The sequence below is a fragment of the Rosa chinensis genome, chromosome 2, assembly GCF_002994745.2.
Source record: "Rosa chinensis cultivar Old Blush chromosome 2, RchiOBHm-V2, whole genome shotgun sequence".
Classification (NCBI taxonomy): Eukaryota; Viridiplantae; Streptophyta; class Magnoliopsida; order Rosales; family Rosaceae; genus Rosa; species Rosa chinensis.
Window position 1 is genome coordinate 63,648,211 of NC_037089.1, and position 15,277 is coordinate 63,663,487.

General features: G+C 43.5%; 2 protein-coding genes across 2 annotated transcripts; one reads left to right on the plus strand and one right to left on the minus strand.

The window, feature by feature from the left end:
* Positions 1–4,743: 4,743 nt before the first annotated feature.
* Positions 4,744–7,233, minus strand: LOC112187937 (trimethyltridecatetraene synthase). Its single transcript, XM_024326912.2, has 2 exons — positions 6,281–7,233; positions 4,744–5,541 (listed from the first exon to the last, which is right to left on the minus strand). Exons 1-2 carry the CDS (start codon positions 7,175–7,177, stop codon positions 4,912–4,914), a joined length of 1,527 nt encoding a protein of 508 aa, XP_024182680.1. The 5' UTR covers positions 7,178–7,233; the 3' UTR covers positions 4,744–4,911.
* Positions 7,234–11,346: 4,113 nt separating this feature from the next.
* On the plus strand, positions 11,347–12,485 carry LOC121051313. The gene is made up of 2 exons (XM_040513533.1): positions 11,347–12,370; positions 12,481–12,485. The coding sequence occupies exons 1-2, from the start codon at positions 11,347–11,349 to the stop codon at positions 12,483–12,485; spliced, it is 1,029 nt and encodes a 342-aa protein (XP_040369467.1).
* The last annotated feature ends 2,792 nt before the right edge of the window (positions 12,486–15,277 follow it).

The window sequence follows — 15,277 nt, forward strand, 5'->3', positions numbered from 1 at the left end:
AGCTCACCGCTCACGCCTTCCCTGCACCCCGAGCTTTCCGCTCATGCCTCCCCTGCACCCACGAGCCTCCCGCTCATGCCTTCCCGGCACCCCGAGCTTCCGCTCATGCCTCCCCGGCACCCACGAGCTTCCGCTCACGAGCTCACCGCTCACGCCTTCCCGGCACCCCGAGCTTTCCGCTCATGCCTCCCCGGCACCCACGAGCTTCCCGCTCATGCCTTCCCGGCACCCCGAGCTTCCGCTCATGCCTCCCCGGCACCCACTAGCTTCCGCTCACGAGCTCACCGCTCACGCCTTCCCGGCACCCCGAGCTTTCCGTTCATGCCTCCCTGGCACCCACGAGCTTCCCGCTCATGCCTTCCCGGCACCCCGAGCTTCCGCTCATGCCTCCCCGGCACCCACGAGCTTCCGCTCACGCCGTCGCGGCACCCTTGAGCTTCCGCTCACGAGCTCACCTCTCACGCCTTCCCGGCACCCCGAGCTTCCCGCTCATGCCTTACCGGCAACCCACGAGCTTCCCGCTCATGCCTTCCCGGCACCCCGAGCTTCCCGCTCATGCCTTCCCGGCACCCTGAGCTTCTCGCTCACGCCTTCCCGGCACCTTGAGCTTCTCGCTCACGCCTTCCCGGCAACCCCTGAGCTTCCCGTTCATGCCTTCCCGGCAACCCCTGAGCTTCCGCTCATGCCTTCCCGGCAACCCACGAGCTTCCCGCTCATGCCTTCCCGGCACCCTGAGCTTCTCGCTCACGCCTTCCCGGCAACCCCTGAGCTTCCCGCTCATGCCTTCCCGGCAACCCACGAGCTCCCCGCTCATGCCTTCCCAGCAACCCACGAGCTTTCCGCTCATGCCTTCCCGGCAATCCTCGAGCTTTACGCTCATGTCTACTCAACACACCACACGTTAATCGAACATTGAATTTTTCTACCATTTGTCGTTTACCGACCGCGACAAATCAAATTCTTTTCGCGTTCCATTAATACGACCGAAAACCAAACAGACACAAACCGTACGCGCGGTCATCGTTCATGAGTTACAAACGCTTACCTTTGCAGCGCTCATACAACTTACATTTATCATATGCAATCCATATGCTCACACGACCATACGCGCTCTCGAGTTTGTACGTCATAAATCGGTCGTACTCGGCGCCATTCGCGTGTATACATCAACATGTATCACGCACCCCATACGTTCACGTATGCCAACGCATATCGGCGCAACTCACATTTGTTGCCCAATGCAACGAGAATTCTACATATGCCTATTTTTTTTTTGTCTTTGATGTGCAGGTTAACGAGTCCCTTCTTGGTTACGGAGTTCGGGGACTTATAGGGGCTCCGCACCGCCCGGTTACTTATGCTTGGTGACATCATGTGTATAACTCCCCAACCAAGAAGCTCCTCTTACTTGGGGACTTCGGGGACTTGTAGATACCTCTACTAGCAAGGCTAGTTTGCTATCTCACCAAGCATAATTAACACCCTCTTTGGGACACCCACAAGCCATGGTGGGGCCCAACCGCTACTTGCATCTTGTAGCCCTATGTTCAAGCTACGCTACGGTATCCGGAAGTCGCAAATCCGTCGCCGGGAAGCCACCTTTCCGGCCTTGCCAAGTTGCCTCCACACTAGGCATTTCTATACTAGAATAGTTGTTACTTGTCCCACATCGAAAACAATGTAAAGGAGATGGCTTCCTTCACCTATAAAAGGAATGCCTCCTCCCACAACTCAAGGACTCAATTACAACACACTTTGTAATATTGTTAGGCCGCAAGGCTCGACACACACTAGTTAAGCTTTCAAGTGGACGTAGTCTCCCGCTAAGGCAGGAGGTGAACCACTATACTTCGCTTGTGTCACTCTCTCCCTCTCTTTTACTTACCGTTAATTAGATCCCCAACGGATCCAAGCATTAACAGAAAATATTTAAGGCAAAGAACTCTGTGCAAGTTCTTGGAGCTCTAAACCATTTTACAATTATTTTGAATTAATGAATTGTATGCCTTTTTGTCAAATTCAGGCACCCACATTCTACATAATTTAGTGTCAATATTGAAAATAAAATGTCAATTATTGGAGGCCTCCGGGGAATTCGGAGCAACCTCAATTGCGAAACCAAGGGTTTCGTGAGCTGGTAGCGGCGATCTCACGATTCCCACACCAGGCAGCTACAGGATGGTGACCATGAGGGTACAGAGTAGCGGTGCAATCCTCTTGTTTCGTCGGCGGCGTTGTTCCAGATCGATTGTTTGACCAGAAAGGTTGAAACTGTAAGGGCTCCGACTTGCGGCGGTTTCGGCTGAGGCGAGTGAGGATGCAGACTGAGGTGTGGAGAGTTTCTTTTTGTGCCGGGTTCTTTGTCGGAGTCGGAGGGCCACACAGACAGCAACAGCGTTAGAACACCAGCGGTAGTCGCTTATGAGGAGGTAGGCTTCTGTGTCTTGGGGGCAACATTTTTGATCATGTTTGGTCCGGGTCGGGGCCTAGTCTACACGATGGTGGAGGATCGTGGTCGACCGCTGGATCGGTGTTGGATTGCTACTTCTCTGATGGCTCATAGTAGGCTGATCTGGAGGATGTGGGAAGGATGCTGGCTTGGCTTTGACCGGAAAGGAATCTCCTAGGGTCTTGGATGGTGACAACGGCGGAATTGGCTAGGCGTCAATGGAGGTGGTCGGACTAGTTTAGCCTGCTCCCTGGTTTTCTCGGTGGAAAAACCCTAGTTCCAAACTAAAGGTTTTGGGTTGGGCCTGGGGCAGCGGGTTAGTGGGCCGAGTTAGGCCTACTAGCTGGCCTTTATATTTCTCTCTCTTCTGGATTGGGCCTGGTATGGGTTGTGGGGGATAGCTCCGTTTTTTCCCTGCTTTAAATAAGTACTCTCACCTGTTCTGCCTTCGGTTGTAGTTGTTTGCTGGTTGATGAGTGGTGATGTACACCATGAGGGTCTTAGGCCTCAACGCTTGTCAAGTCAGTAGCTCTGATTTCAAGCTGGATAGGTGTAGGAGTTTTACTTTTATTTTTTTATTTTTCTTTTTTTTAAGTTTTTCTTTTTTTGGTAGCTCTGCTACATGTAGTCTTATCTATGTATTGAGATGTAATATGAGAGATTTTTGAATTTCTCTAGTTTGACCGAGTGAGTTCGTTATATTAATTGAACCTGATTCCGCTCTCCCAAGAGTGTGTTTGGATGAGGGAAAAAATGATGAAATTTGATTGAAAGTAAGGAATTCACAATTTCTAAAAGCCAATTTCCTCGTTTGGCATTATCAGATTGGAAATCTTAAATTTATCTGTGGAAAAAAAATGAAGGAATTCATTATTTAAATTCTCCACTTCAATTTCCACTAAAATAGGTGTCATTTATGAATTCTTTTGCAGTATTCAATTTTTATTTCCAAGACAAGGTTTTTTTCATTTTATTTTTTTATTTGTTTTAAACTTTCTTAATTGATTACACATTTCAAATCCTAAATAGATAGGACCAAATAATAAAAATTGCAATTAATGGAATTTTAGATTGATGAAATTAAAGATTTTTTTTTTTTTTGAAAAGGGGTTTGGAACCAAGCCTAACTGGGAGGCTCAGCTACAGATTTTATAATTTTCTCATCCAAACGCACTCTAAAAAAAATTATTGAAAATAAAATGGTTGTTAAGCAGCAGGGACGTAGCCACGTGATGGGCTGCTTGCGTTACAGCCCAACCCAAAATCTTTCCAATCCTTTAGATAGTATAAGTGTGCTCCTTGAGCAATACTCTTGTTTTGGTTTGGTTGGTAAAGTGTCAAGCATTTTGACTCTTTCTAAATTGTAGACCTGGGTTCGAATCTCCTAGAGTTGTTTTCTTTGTTATTAACCTTCTTTTTCCCTTTTTGGCATCATTTTCTTCTCTTTAGTTCCTCTTTTTTTTTTTTTTTCTCTCTCTCTCTCTCTCTCTCTCTCCCCCCATTTTCTCTCCTCCCTTTTTTTTCCCCTTCTTTTGTATTAATTTTCCTATTAGTATTTTATTTTTTAAAATTTCTTCTCTGAAAGGCAAATTTTGTCCCTTTTTCTTTGCTCTTTCCACATGTTGTTCTCCTTTTTTTTTTCTTTACTTACAACATTCTCTATCAGTTTTTCTTCTAAAACTTAGTGGCAAAATCTATTGGATTATTATCGACAAAGAAAAAAATTCTTCTAAACAAGCTTTAAATTAGCCCAACTGAAGTCTAGAGCCTGGCTACGTCCCTGTTAAGCAGCAAAAACAAAGAGTCTACAACGACACGGTTTACACGCAGAAATTCGATGATTGTCCATATCCTTCATGATTCTCAAAAGCTTTGAAGCTGATGGGCTTTGATGGTTTTGTACTTTTGTAGGTCTTCCAAAGCACATGATATCTGTAAGCTAGCTTTTCAGACTAATTTCAAGCTTTCTACTGAGAAGCCATCGTGTTTCTGTTTGTGGAAAGAGGAAAACGACATGTAGAGATAGCCAGTGATATCTTCAAGATCGAAGGTATGGACCAAAATGAATCTGTATATTCACTAGTTGTAATGATATTTACTTTTATCAATAATGCAGTGTTTTATCACTGCACTTTGGATAAAGTGCGAGTTACTGTTAACTTTGCAGAAGTGGATTCTGATGCAGCTCCACTTCTCTCTCCCGTAGTCCCATCACCCATGCATTGTTGTAGCAACAGTTAAGATTGGGAATCCGAAAGAAGGAAAGTGAAAAGGCAGAAAATTACCGTGACACATTTAGATCGGGAATCACACATACCATATATTTATATTAGCATAATTATAAAGCTACGACAAACTCATGCTAATTAAAATGCATAATACTAGCAAATAAGTTGAAATCCCAGCACTGATTATTCTGGTAGGTAGAAGTAGCTAAAACCAAAACAGATTCAGTAATCACATCACAGGGAGTATAGATGAGCAGGAAGACGAGGTTCGGTGACAGCGACAAGGGGGAATTTTTTGGGTGTTGAAAGCCCAAAAATCTCTTCCATGTTCAAATCCTCTTCCTTCATGCCATCAGGCAATCTCCATGTAAACCCATGTAACAGATTAGCCAGACTTGAATGAATGACCTTGATGCCAAGACTGTAACCAGGGCACATCCTCCTGCCTGACCCAAATGGCAAAAGCTCGAAGTCTTGGCCTTTGACATCAATGTCCCTGCCGATGAACCTCTCAGGGCAAAACTCATCTGGGTTGTCCCATAAGGTAGGGTCTCTTCCTATTGTCCACACACTCACTAGGATTCTGGTGCCCTCAGGAATGTCATAGCCAGCAACTTGGCAATCTTCACGTGCTAGTCTTGGCACCAGCATGGGTGCCACAGGATGGAGCCTCATGGTTTCCTTGGTAATGGCATCAATGAAAGGCAAGTCAACAATGTCCTTCTCTTCCACCCATCTCTCTCTTCCAATCACCCTGTCTAGCTCCTCAGTTGCCTTCTTGAAAATCTCTGGCTTCTTTAGGAGCTCCGAGATTGCCCACTCCACCGTCACAGCTGAGCTCTCTGTCCCGCCAGCAATTAGGTCCTAATGGAAACCATTAACAAAAACATAAATCACGAGAAATGCTAGAAATATGTATCAATACAGAGAGTAATCGTATAGAACTTCACATCGGTTATGTAACCACTGCATGGATAGAAATATTTAAGACTTGGGATATTCTTATTTACTGTTAATCAATCTTGAGTTGAATGCTCTCACTTTAACATAAGGCTTAATAGTCAATTTACTACCCTAAGTATTATTTCTGCCAATTTGCTATCATATGTTTTCAAAATTAGCCAATTTACTACATTTTCGTCATATTAATTTGTTCTTCGTCCAAACATAGATTAATTTCGAAAATCTAAGGTAGTAAATGACTAGTTTTGAAAATTTAATGAAGTTTAATCTTGAGAATTTAGAGTAGCAAATTTGATAAAAGGATAGCAAATTGACTAATTTCCTAAGATAGCAAATTAGCTGAAATAAAATAAAACCTAAAAAAATAATTTGACAATTATGCCTTAACATAATATCAGAGGTGAAAATCTATGTACGCCTCTTAATTAATGGCCATACATGCTTTATATTTTCCCATGCCGCGGGGGGGGGGGGGCGGGGGGCGTAATGAACCAAAACAAAATGCCAAATAATCAGATAAGAGATTATAATAGAGACCAGCATTATGTCACTAGTGGAGAGTGGAGACTATGACTTAGAAGTTGTTTTTTGTTATTTTATTTTTTAATGCTAGTATTATTGCATAGAGAAATGGTCATACCTGAGTAAAGGCCTTGACTCCATGCCTCTCAAGCTTAACTTCAAGGTCGGGATCATCAGCAAGCTGCAAAAGCACATCCACCATATCTGTTGCAACAAAGTCAGGTGCCTTCTTATTTTCAATATGTTCATCCAAAACATGCTCCAAGAACCTATCCAGCTTCTTGCTCAAAGCCTTCATTCTCTTTATGTACCCCTGCAAGTCCAAGAAATCAAGCCAAGGAATTGAATCACCAATATTCAACACTCCACTCAGCAAGAACAGCTCATCAATCATTTTCTTGAACTCGTCCGGGCTCACAATCGCATCCTTGGACTCGTCGGTGTACTTCTTTCCTAGCACCATTCGGCTTATGACGTTGAGACTCACGTTGGAGAGGTGGTCTTTGAGCAAAATGTTGGTGTTGGAGGACTCATACAAGCCTCTAAGCAAAGCACTTATCTCCTCTCTTCTGATGTATTCATACGACTCCAGGCGTTTGTTGCTGAAAAGCTCCATGACGCACATTTTACGGGCCTGGCGCCAATATGGGCCGTAAGGGGACCAAGTGATGTCCGTGTAGTTGTAGGTGGTGTGCTTGCCCGCTGCAATTTTAGGCCGCCCGGCGAAGGTGACATCGTGGGTTTTGAGGAAGGCCTTGGCCATTTCAACGGAGGACCCCACGACGACCGGGAAGGACCCGAATTTGAGCTGCATGATGGGGCCATATTTTTGGGAGAGGTCATGGATGGAGCGGTGGGGAAGATTGCCTATGAGGTTGAGGTTGCCAATGATGGGCCAGGGTTTTGGGCCGGGTGGCAAATTAAGCTTGCGGCGGCGGAGGTGGCGGGAGAGGAGGAAGAGGGCTAGAGCTCCCAGCCAGGCGGCTGCATACGTAAGCCAAGAAGTGGCTTCCATTGTTGAGTGTGTGGAGATATGAGCTAGTGTTTGATGTATGCTTCCAGTTGTGGGTAGCGGGGTTTGTTTATATAATACAGAGAAAGAGAGAGAGAGAGAGAGAGAGACAGAGTGGGGCGAATGGTCACCATTATTGGAGTAGTTTATTACTTTATTAAACAAAGAAAAGACTTCTGATCGTTTGTCGGCTTTCATAGCTCCAGAAATTTCCAACTCTATTCCAACGCCTAGAGTCCTTAAATCAATAATCACCCCATGAGCAATATACTAGTATATAACAAGTAGCCTACCTGTTTGTAGAGAATTTAATATTTTGACTCCCAAATACGTGATCAAACTGGACCTTTTTTTTATAATTTTTTTTTTTATCATGAAGTAACCATCATCTCCCCAGCGTCTATTCCACGATCAAACTGGATTTTGATTCTTATGAAATTAAAACACTAATTTGTTTGAAGGCGAATAATTAGATTAACTAAGTGAGGTACTGAGGTTTGTTGGAGATTAGATGATGTGCATGAAATTTCCAGTCAACTTGTTAGTGTGTGTGATTAGTGTTTTTAGAATACGGCCAATTCAACAACCCATCATTTTCTGAAGTTGGTGGGTGGGAAAGAGGTGAAGGACTTCACCATTGACTTGCTCAGAGAGCTATTTTATGATTCTTCTCAATTTCCCGGAAATTTTTGGGTTGAATTAGATGGCTATTTTTAAGAAGACTAACTTTACGGTCAATGCACTGATGGCTCCGACTCTTTCTTTCATTGGCCAAAGGAAAAGATTTTTTTGAATCAAATAGGTCGATCTTTATTAATAAATGATCAAATTACAAATGACTCAGCTGTAATCACAGCTAGCAGGAAAGGAGGAGGAGAGAAATAAAAACATTCCCCAAACTGTAAAAACTAATGACTTTTATTGTCTCTAAAGTATAAAGATAATGACATCACACTTGCAATGGTTGGAAAAGGATGTGAAGGTGAAACTTGATACTTTAAGGTCTTGTTTGGTTTACGGAAAGGAAAATAATTCTGTTGTCTTTCTTATAGAAAGAGAAATTAGATTTTTCAAGAACTTTTTATTCCCATATTTGGTAACATTAGGAAAGTTATCAGGAAATTTGTTAAAAAGTTTGTAATTAATAGAATAAAATAATGTGTTGTGAGTAATAAATGCAATGAAAGAATAGGGAAAAGTGATTCATTTGGTATTTGGGATGAACCACTTTTCCCCTTATTTTCCCTTGATTCAAAAAAGTATTTCCCTTCATTTTGTATCCCAAACGCAAGAAAGAAACAAATTTTATTTCCTGATGCTTATTTTCCGTAAACCAAACGGGGCCTAAATTCTGAGTGTTTTACAAAGACTGAAAGAGCATAATTTTTTCTTCTTCTCATTACATGAATAAAATTATAAGAAAGAAGCTCTACAAGAACCAACACCTAATAAATTAATAAGGAGCATAGTTGTTACGTCCCGAACCTAGAATTTACGATTTACTTTCGTGTTGGACGGTAAATTGTTAAATATTTTCAATTTTGAACGTTTTGGATGTTTTAGTGGCCCTAAAAGTTGACTTTTTGTTCGGGTCAAAATTTGAGAAAATGTTCTTCACGAAAGTCGTAGGGGACGTTAAACCGAGCGCGTGCATATGTGGTTCGTAAAAATCGGATTTCTTATGCAAGAGTTATGGCCGAAATAGTAAAGTTACTGTTCACGGTAATTTTTGATTAAAATAGAAAGTTACCTAGGGTAGGTTTCCATTTCCGGAAACCCACCCTTCCCCTTTTCTCTCTCCTCCCCCCCGAGCTCTCTCCTCTCCGGTTCGGCCTCCACCGCACCTCCTTCGATTGCCGGCGATTCCGGCCACCCCAGGACGTGCCACCGGTCATCCCAGGTTCGCCTCCTCCCTCCGAGCACGCCTACATCCTTGGTTTTCCACGATTTGGCCGGAAAACCACGGATCGAACGAAAGACTCCTCCGGCTGCAGTTGACGATTTCCGGCGATTCCGGCCACCTCCGGTCCCCATCTTTCTGTCGAAGGTTTGGTTTTCATCACTGATTATTTCCCCTATGGTCTTGTAACACGATTTGAAGTGTAGAGGCCGGATCGAATTAGGGTTCTTGAATTTTCTGGGTTTGTGTTCTTGGTTTGATTTCGACTGTTTCTAGTTGTTATTTGTAAATGTTGTAGTTATGAAGTGGAATCAGTGTGTTGAGTAGGTGTTGTACCTGAAATTTGGTGGCCGGAGGTGGAGGTTGGCCACCGGCGCGTGAAACCCACGCACTGCCACTGTAGGTGGCGCGTGAAACAGGGTTTCGGCCGGAAATTGTGACTGTTGAACATGTATTCGATCCATTTTACATCTAGTTAATTAATCGAAGCTTGGAAATCGATTTGGAAGTGATTTGAATATAATTTTGATGGTTGATCAAGAAAATAGGTGAAATTGTAAATCGAATTACGAGGAATCCATCGATCGGATTTCCTCGGTTTGGCCTTTGAGCCTATTTATTAAGGAGATAATATTATTGAAGAAGATTGGGAGAAATTGGGCAATGAAAGTTGTTATTAGGGTTGATTTTAATTAATCCAATTTGGTTTTCCAACCCGAAATTAAAGTTACGAACGTTGTATTGTACAGGACGTGAGGAGGATTTCCTCGAGGAGGGTTTGGATCGACGGCAAGCTTAGCCGTACTTTGTGAGTGGACTTTTGTTTTCAAACAAGTGATGCATGCATTTATTTATTAAAGCTTGATTTATTTTATTAACGTATTTTTACCGAGCATATAAAGATAATTGTGAATTATCTTATGGAATTACTTTTAAATATTGTTTCTCATGAAGTATTTATGATTGGTAACGGTTGTGAGTTTTGGATATAAAGTATTTATGCTCGGATTCGAATTTATATTTGAGATTTTTGAAGGGTTTTTGAAATGGGATTTCGATGGAGTAAGTCTCCATATTTATTTACCGACTTTCGGTTTGGCATTGGGAATGCCTCATTGACAACTCATTTATTTATTCAGCGTGGGACATGGGGAAGTCTAAAGGATTTACTGGAATTTATCGGTTTTTAACCACCATACCCAGGGTCGTTCTATATATATTATATTACTGGCTAGCCTATTATTACTCCTCCCTACTTACTATGTGTTCGTAGGTGAGTAGAGGAGAGCATGGGATGCTCAAGAGTGTGGGACACTCCGACCCGAGCCAATAAGGCTCCCTTCTTTCGTATGGTGAACGTCCTTCCCCATATTTTATTATGATTTGACTAGCGGGGCTAGTCCGATTTATTTTATCCAGCAGGGCTGGAATGGTTTGTACGAGTTTTGGGTTTAAAGAAATACGTTTTTTAAACGTTGCATGCATCGAGACTTTATATTGTAAACTTGTGGGAAAGTATAAATTTATCTTCATTTATACTTATTTATTTTGTCCACTCACTCTAACGTTTTTATGTACTTTCCCCCTGGGCCCTTTGGTTTAAATTGCCCAGATCACAGTGTTGCGGACCGGCATAGGAGCGGAGGCTAGTACCACCTCTATCATCCATTCTCAGTAGGTTATTGATTAACCTACTCATTGTATTATATTTCGAGTCTATTCCTTAGATTGCTCTGAATACTTGTTGAGAGTGGATTTATACTTTTGTATAAGTATGTGTGTAAGAGAGTGGTTTATTTTGGGAGATTGTTGAACGATTGAGTTGCTGGGTTGTATTTGTGTAAGATATTTTGGTTGTGAAGTTTGATGTTTTTATTTGGAAAATTATGGAATGATGCTAGGAAGCAGGGCGGCTTCAAGCATAGCATTTAGAGTACTTGAGAAGTGTTTTCAGCAGGTTTAGGGTTGCCCATTTTTAGGGGAGGTTCTGTCGAATTTTCTCGAAAAGTGGGTCCCGCAGGTCCACCTAGGATTTAGGAGGGTAATTCCGGGGTGGGTCCTGACAGTTGGTATCAGAGCATTAGGTTTCCCGTTTCCTGTCAGTTATACTACTTTATACAATTAAGGACATCTAGTATCTTCCGAGTGATGGCCCGACCGCGGCGGATCCCCATCGTATGCTCTTCGATGCTAGTGTGTTTTTCAAGTGTATAAGGTAGTTGTCCTAGTGTCTTCGTTGTGAGTCATCTAATTCTCCTTAATCTCAGGTACTATGCGTCCTAGACGCCGGACTCGTGGGGAAACCCCTCCCATTCCAGGAGATGAGCATACTCCTGGAGGAATAGCGGAAGCGTTAGGACGTATTGTGCAGCAGTTGACTGCAGCGCTTCCAGGCTCCAGAACTGACTTTACCATGGAGCGAGCGAAGAGGCATGGAGCTTATAGCTTCTCTCATGCTCCTGAGGCTATGGATGCCCAGAATTGGTTGAACAAAATGGAGAGAGTCTTCACTCAAATCCATTGCCCTGAGGATCGAAAAGTGGGCTTAGCGGTGGATTTTCTGGATGGTGTAGCTTTTGATTGGTGGTCTTATATGAGCAGGGACTTAGAGATTGATGGCCCAATTACTTGGGAACAGTTCAAGGAGCACTTTACTGAGAGATATTTTGGCACAGCTATCCGAGATAGGATGAAATATGAGTTCTTACATCTGCAAAAGGGGGACATGACCGTAACAGAATTTGAACAACGGTTCACCCAACTGGCCCAGTTTGTGCCTGATATGGTTAGCACTGAGAGGGAGCGGATTTATAGGTTTGTGGATGCTTTGGGGGGTAAGTATTCTGATCAGCTGACCGGAGTACCATTTACTGATTATGCTGAGGTCGTTAATGCTGCTTTACGACTTGAGACTAGGTATATGTCTGGTATCCGACCTCGGGATTTGGGTGGCCCCAGCCAGGGCCCACCCAAGAAGGCTGCTTCCACTTCTGGGTCAGGATCTTCAGCAGGCAGCGGACAGAGTAGTGGGTCTGGTGCTGGATCTCGTTATAGACGCGGGGGGCGTGACAGGAGATTCCCTCGGGGGCAGTTTAGTGGACGCCCGTTTGGGCAGAGCAGAGTTGGTTTTGGTGGTCAGCATAGGGCTCCAGCTAGGCAGCCAGCCCCGTTTGGGCAGTACCAGTCAGTCGGATGCTTTGAGTGTGGACAGCAGGGCCACTTTAGGAGGGATTGCCCTCTATTGACTCAGAGAGCTGCATTTACTCCTTATCAGACCGCGGGCCAGTCTTCTGCCGGTACGTCTATTAGTGGTACCGTGGCTTCTACTAGCGGTACCCATCATAGTTCAGCAGCCCGTGGCAGCCCGCAGCGGGGTAGGGGTCAGAGAGGACGTCCTACCACTCAGGCTAGGTTGCATGCCATGACGCAGCAGGAGGGCCACGACTCACCAGATGTTATCATTGGTACGTTGTCTGTTTTTGGTCAGCCTGCTTATACTTTAATTGATCCTGGTGCATCGCATTCTTTTATGTCGAGTAGATTTGCATGTTTTGCGAATGTGCCATCATCACTTCTTATTGGTGAATGGAATGTGTTATTACCTGCTGGAGCATCACTTAAGATAGAATGGGTTTTTAGAGGTTGTGATGTTTTGATTGAGGGTGTTAGTTTGGAGGTTGATTTAATTCCATTAGACCTTGTTGAATTTGATGTGATTTTGGGGATGGAGTTTTTGGCGACTCATCGGGCTAATATTGATTGCTTTCGTAAGATTGTGGTCTTTCGAAGTCCAGGAAAGCCAATGATTACCTTTCAGGGAGAACGTAATGTTCTAGCTTCCTGTATGATTTCCGCTTTGACCGCTGAGAAGCTGTTGAATAAGGGAAGTCAGGCTTATTTGGCACATGTGGTGGACACTAATAGGGAAGAGCTGAGTATTAGAGAGATACCAGTGGTTAGGAAATTTCAGGATGTATTTCCTGACGAATTACCTGGTTTACCTCCTGCTAGGGAGATAGATTTCACTATTGATTTACTCCCTGGCACCACACCCATATCTTTGGCACCATACAGAATGGCCCCAGCTGAATTAAGAGAGTTGAAGATTCAGTTGCAAGAACTAGTGGATAAGGGGTTCATCCAATCTAGTGTGTCTCCTTGGGGTGCCCCGGTTTTATTTGTTAAGAAGAAGGATGGTTCTTTACGGTTGTGCATTGATTATCGAAAGTTGAATAGGGTTACTGTGAAGAATAAATACCCTTTGCCTCGTATTGATGACCTCTTTGATCAGTTGAGGGGAGCCAAGGTCTTTTCCAAAATCGATTTGAGGTCTGGTTACCATCAGTTGAGGATAAGGGAGTCTGATGTACCCAAGACTGCATTTCGATCACGTTATGGGCACTACGAATTCAGAGTGATGCCGTTTGGGTTGACTAATGCCCCTGCAGCTTTTATGGACCTCATGAATAGAGTGTTCCGTCCTTACCTTGATCGATTTGTGATTGTGTTCATTGATGATATCTTGGTGTATTCCAAGGACAATAGTCAACATGCCAAGCATCTAAGGATTGTATTGCGAACTTTGAGGGAGGCCCAGTTATTTGCAAAGTTCAATAAATGTGAATTTTGGCTGAATAGTATTGGATTTTGGGTCATGTTGTATCCGCAGAAGGTATCAGTGTGGACCCTCAGAAGGTAGTAGCGGTGCTAAATTGGGAAAGACCTACCACAGTGACAGAGATACGTAGTTTCTTGGGATTGGCAGGTTATTATCGGAGATTTGTGCAAGATTTCTCAAAGATTGCAACTCCTCTTACTAAGTTGACTAGAAAGGGTGTAAGGTTTGTTTGGTCAGAAGAGTGTGAGCAAAGTTTTCAAGAACTCAAGGGGCGTTTAACTAGTGCTCCAGTCCTAACTTTACCTGATGATAGTGGGGAGTATGTGGTATATAGTGATGCCTCGAGGCAAGGCTTGGGTTGTGTTCTGATGCAACATGGAAATGTGATTGCCTACGCCTCTAGACAATTGAAGCCGCATGAGTTGAATTATCCGACACATGACCTTGAATTAGCTGCGGTAGTACTTGCACTTAAACTTTGGAGGCATTACTTATATGGAGCTCGGTGTCAAATCTTTACGGATCATAAGAGTCTTCAATATTTGCTCACACAAAAGAGATTAATTTGAGGCAAAGAAGATGGTTGGAGTTGATTAAGGATTATGATTGCACGATTGAGTATCATCCAGGAAGGGCTAATGTAGTAGCTGACGCTCTTAGTAGGAAGACATATCCTTCCCTGTTGCCCTCCCTTCCTTGTCGCATATGAGAACAGTTCGGGTTCCACTCCTTTATGAATTGCGAGCTACAGGAGTTAGTTTGGAAGGGACTGATGAATTTGCAGCCTTAATAGCCAGCTTCCATGTGAGGCCGATTCTTATTGACAAAGTACGAGAGGCACAGCTGCATGATGAAGCTCTACAAGAAGTAAGAGAGGCAGTAGAGAATGGAGCTAGAGAAGATTTCATTGTTAGAGGGGATGGAGCTTTGATGTTTGGGAATAGAATTTGTGTACCCAAACAGGATGATCTTAAACAGGAGATACTAGAGGAGGCTCATAGTTCTCCTTATGCCATGCATCTTGGTGGAACCAAAATGTACCGAACTCTCAAGGAATATTATTGGTGGTCTAACATGAAAAGGGAAATTGCAGATTATGTAAGAAGATGTCTAGTGTGCCAACAAGTGAAGGCAGAAAGACAAAAGCCCTCAGGTTTGTTACAGCCCTTACCTATACCAGAGTGGAAGTGGGAACACATTACTATGGACTTTGTATCAGGACTACCACGTAGTCGTAATGGTCATGATAGCATTTGGGTAATTGTGGACCGACTTACTAAGTCCGCACATTTCCTACCTGTCAGCAAGACTTATAAAATGGATAAATATGCAGAGCTATACTTGAATGAGATAGTGAGACTTCATGGCACACCCGTTTCTATTACTTCGGATCGTGATCCTCGCTTCACTTCAAAGTTTTGGAGTGAGCTGATGGAGGCTTTGGGCACTCAGTCCCAATTTAGTACTGCATTTCATCCGCAAACAGATGGACAGACGGAAAGGACCATTCAGACACTGGAAGACATGTTGAGAGCTTGTGTTTTACAATTCAAAGGGAATTGGGATGATCATGTCGCATTGATAG